Here is a 4467-nt window from a genome sequence, read left to right as displayed (position 1 = left end):
GACTGTCGGGAGAGACCTAGGCTACCGAAATTCAAGCGGTGGCAATGGAACAAGAGACGGAGCACCGCGGCATGCTCCAGTGCAACTTGGCAGTGTTCCGAGCGCTGGGTTAGAGTTCAAGATGTTCCGCCTAGGCAGGCGATGATCATGCTAAGAGTTCAGTCAGCCGGCAGTGTTGGTGCCCAGGCAACAGTGCTATGTGCCTGCATGGAATCCCTCACTCTGAGCAACCCCACAGTGGCATGCAAGTCTGTTCTTGTCATGGCTAGCATCGAAACTGCGTGTATGTGAGGCAGCAGGATGCAATATCCGATGGTGTTGCATCCAATGCTCAGGGTTGATACCGCCAAATGACAGCGCTCCGTGTGCTCTCTGGCACACACAGCCGTAATGTTTCGGACTTACTACCGATGAGGTACACGGAATCTCACCCCGAGGGCTGTGCTTCTGCTCGCCGTAATTCCGCACAGTCGAGTCACGCAAATGCACCAAGGGTGCGGCTGCAGTTTGTGTCGAGAAGGGTACCAGCAGGCGATGCTCGGAAGGTAGTGATATGTGCATGCACACAGTGTCTTCGGAATGGTAGTGTGCTCGCAGCAGCGAATAAATCCACCGGACCGTTGCCCTCGGGGGAGACACCACGGCCACGAAGCCTGTTCGGCGAAGCGAATGGAGAGGAAGCAGGCGGGCAAGGGGATGGTGCGATCCGAGGCCGCGGCACAACTAGTCTTCGCGTACTCGCAGCCAAGCCCCGTCAGCCAGTCGAGGTCCGTCTGATGCACGGTGGTCGGCGGCTGTGTTTCGTATTTGTACTCGTGCGCGCGGGGATGGGACGGCCACCCTATCCTCATCCCCCCCTCGCCGCCATCTCTGCCGGATGCTCCATTTGCCTGACACCCCCACATGCACATTTACCAACACCCTCACTCCACGCCACACCCGCACAAACAGCAGGTCAGTTGTCGTCCTCTGCATGTCAGTGTCTGCCCTGCCGTGCCCTCACCCCGTTTGCCAGCTGCAAGACGATGTGAGTCAACGCACACACCTCACGACATTAATGGTACACACCTCCCGCACCATCCCGGACGGAGCCCGTGACTGACACATCCAGCGTCTTCCTCTCGTGCATCCGCACACGCACACGGACGTGTCTGCGACCGTAAGCATGTGCAGCGCGGGCTACGAACACTCCGAACATGGCGTGGATGCACTGCGGCATCTTGAACCGGGCGCAGGGCGGGAGGAATCACACGATGATGCGCTCAAAGACATGTCCACGATCGCACTCCACCCAGGTCGACTATGTGCAGCGTCGTACAGACTCCCGCCCCGTCAGCACATCATCGCCGCGATACGAACGGTACGTACCTCTCACGCGCTTCCGGGAACGCGCTTGCCGCTGATGCATCCGACCCTTCTGTTCCGGACAGGACACTCCAGACGCGAGGAATCGCGCGCGCGTACGGCACCGCGGACGCGAGTGGTTGTGCGCGCGAGCATGGCCATCCGCGGACGCATCTCGCCTGGCGCGTAAACGCAGGTCATCGCCTACTACGAGGTGAGCAGGTTCCCCCCGTGTACGTAGACGTGATAGGCTTGCCTCTTGAGCCGCTAGATACAACAGACCCGGCGCGATCCCGGCGCGTGGCGGGCGTTCAGGGCACAGGGGCCGTGGGGAGACGGGTATTGGCAGGAGAGAAGTAGCCAGAGTAGATACCGCAGTAGACATCGGAGCGGGGCGTTGCGGGTGAGACCGCACCGCGACGTCTCGAACAAGGTGCCGGGCGACGGGTCTGCACGGCGGCGCGCGTGAGGATGCGCTCGTTCTCGCACCCACGCACATTCTAGTGTCGCGCGTCGGGCGGGGGTACGTCGTCACCAGCGTCCTGCAAGCACCCGCCCCGCTGACCAGCTGCAGCATCGTCAGCCCAGCCCTGCCGCGAGACGAATGGCACGTACCTCGCACGCGCTTCCATCCGGTGTTCCGGACATGCCAGACGCGATGGATTGCGTGCGCGTGCACGACGCGTCTCGGCCGGGACATGAGGCATCGCCTACGACAAGGTGAGCGTGGTCTTCCAGTGTGTGTTGAAGCGATGAGCTCACCTGCTTGGCGGTTGGATCCAGCCATGGCGCGATGCGAGGAGGGAGGTTGCGCGCGGGGCGCAGTGGACAAGCGGGCGGGGGCGGCGGGCAGTAGTTGTAGCCATAGATAGACGGCGACGCAGGGCGTCGACGCGGTGAGCGCGCACGCCGCGGAGTGGTGTCAGAGCTGCATTGCGGGCCACACGGTAAGTAAACTACACGGTGCTGCTAACTACCTATCTACAGCGCGGACCGGCCGCCCTCTGCTGCCCGCCTCGCCGCACCCTGCGCATGCAGATGTCGTCGGCCGAGCGTCCGCGACGTCGAGATGCATCGTCGGGAGCGTCCAAGAGGGCGTCCGCACGTCCAGCACGCCGTCCGCGCCAACTGCGCAGTCGCCGCGCACACACGACGTGTGCGCCTTCCGCCCACCGCCGCCATGGCGAGACGCACCGTACGCGTCGCGCCGAGTCCGCCAGAGACGCATATGCCCCAAACACGGCCTACACGTGCACTCCTCGGATTCCCGGCAACTCCGCCCGCCGTTGCACGTCCAGCCCTCGGACAGCGGCGCAATGCCTCGCGCGTGCCCGTGCCCGTTCCCGTGCCAAACAGCGCCGCGCTCTCCTCCGCGCTCGCGGCGCGACACCCGCATTTGCGCCGCCACGCCGCAAACGTCCGCGCGGAGCGTTTTTGCGCGAATCACGACGGGACGCGGCGAGCGCGTGTGCCCCGGTGCGCTGCGCCTGTGGCCGTGTTTTCGGAGGCCTGGGCCGCGTGGCTGGGGCGCTCGGACGGCAGGAGCCCCGGCCGCGATGCCTATGCGAGGGGACCTCCCACGACGAGCATGCGCCCTGTGAGGTGGTGTGCGCCCTCGGGGCGATCCCGGGTGCTCCGGGGGCGCTGCGTATGCCGTCCTGAGACGCGGAGGTCGGCGCCCGCGCCCCTTGAGATCGGCGCTGAGGTCATCTGAAAATGCGCCCTAGTCAGCACAGCTCGCGCGCGGCGGGGTCGAGAGCGCACAGGACGCGTGCTATGGGCGCAGGTCCTGCGACATGAGAAGCCGGGCGGCGGCGGTGGCGAAACACGTGAGATGGGCCCCACGCAGGCGTGGGCGCTATCGACCCACCACCAGATCGACCCGGCCGAAAGTGTTTGAACGCGCTCTGACGTGGCACCGAGCGGTCGTGCGGAGCCAGAGGCATGTTCCTGCCGAGATACGCGTCTGTCGGGGGCGGGACGGATGCGGGACGGGCGATATAATGTGTTCGCACCTGAAAATGCAATGAAATCAGTCGAAACGAGCGAAATATTTTCTTCTCGGATCGCAACGAAACTCACAGGCTATATGATCCCATGTTCACTGTAGCCCCGCGTCGCATTTTTGAAGCGATCGCGTACAGCGTTGACGCACACCGTCGACGTCATCGTTTCGGGTCCCGCCGCCTGAAGGACGCGCGATGCACCGTGACGATGTCGTCGTGTGGCCCTCTCGGTGTCGCGTACAGCTCAGTACCGTCCTGGCGAGGCATGACACGTGAAGGGGGGCCGCTGTGGACAGTGTGTGTCCGCGTATTCGCATTTCGGTGCGCGGAGGATCTGAAAACGCGCTGCTGTCAGTGCCATTCGGATGCGGGAGGGCTATGAATGCACCCACCACGAGTGTATGCATGACGCATCGCGTAGCCGAGCGTTCGCGCGTGCCCGATGACGTGGGTTGGCAGGAGGAGGAACGGAGGTCGCCGAGGGCGCCGCCGCTGAGTGAGCGGCACAGCGGGCGGAGGGCGCGTGCGGCGGCTTAGTGCGCGCGGGGGCGTTGCAATTGGAGCCGTATGGACATCCTGTCGATGTCCCAGCGTGACGCGCTGCAAGGACCGCGCGCAGCAACGTATTCTATGGGGCACATCGGCCCAGACCTACTTGGACGTTGTCAGTGCGATTCGCGTCGAGGGGAGCTGAAAGCAGACCTGACGCAGGCGCAGAGTGCTGTCTACGACTCGGCATACATCTCGTACACGAGGATGGCCGCGAGACGACGGAGGGGCCGGTGCAAGGCCGTGGGCGCGTCCACGAGCCGTTTCGAACACAGCTTGCGAAGGGCACATGCGGCGTCTTCATGCTTGCACCTGGAGCATACGTCAGTCAAGAACTATGTTTGCCGAGAGTTTGGGGCGGGGGCGTCGGGTTGCGGAGAGGGGACGACAGGTGTTCGTGCCGTGAAGGTGCCAAATGAAGGGTGCACACGGACGCGGTTGATGGATGCGTTCGCGGGACGGAAAGACGGGGCGACGAGAGGCAGACACTGCGGTGCAAGTCGATTGAGTTGTTGGAATGGAGGGAGACAGGGTCGCAAGAGGCCGAGGGGCTGAAGAGAGGGCAAGA

At 63.8% G+C, this 4467-nt stretch overlaps 1 protein-coding gene across 1 annotated transcript; it reads right to left on the bottom strand.

Moving 5' to 3' along the window:
- Positions 1 to 1844: 1844 nt before the first annotated feature.
- TRAVEDRAFT_47980 (uncharacterized protein) lies at positions 1845 to 2131 on the bottom strand (the record flags this gene model as incomplete). Its single annotated transcript, XM_008040218.1, has 3 exons — positions 1845 to 1904; positions 1960 to 2054; positions 2107 to 2131. 3 exons carry the CDS (start codon positions 2129 to 2131, stop codon positions 1845 to 1847), a joined length of 180 nt encoding a protein of 59 aa, XP_008038409.1.
- Between the last annotated feature and the right edge of the window lie 2336 nt (positions 2132 to 4467).

The sequence above is a fragment of the Trametes versicolor genome, assembly GCF_000271585.1.
Source record: "Trametes versicolor FP-101664 SS1 unplaced genomic scaffold TRAVEscaffold_6, whole genome shotgun sequence".
NCBI lineage: Eukaryota > Fungi > Basidiomycota > Agaricomycetes > Polyporales > Polyporaceae > Trametes > Trametes versicolor.
This window is presented reverse-complemented; position numbering and strand designations above follow the sequence as displayed.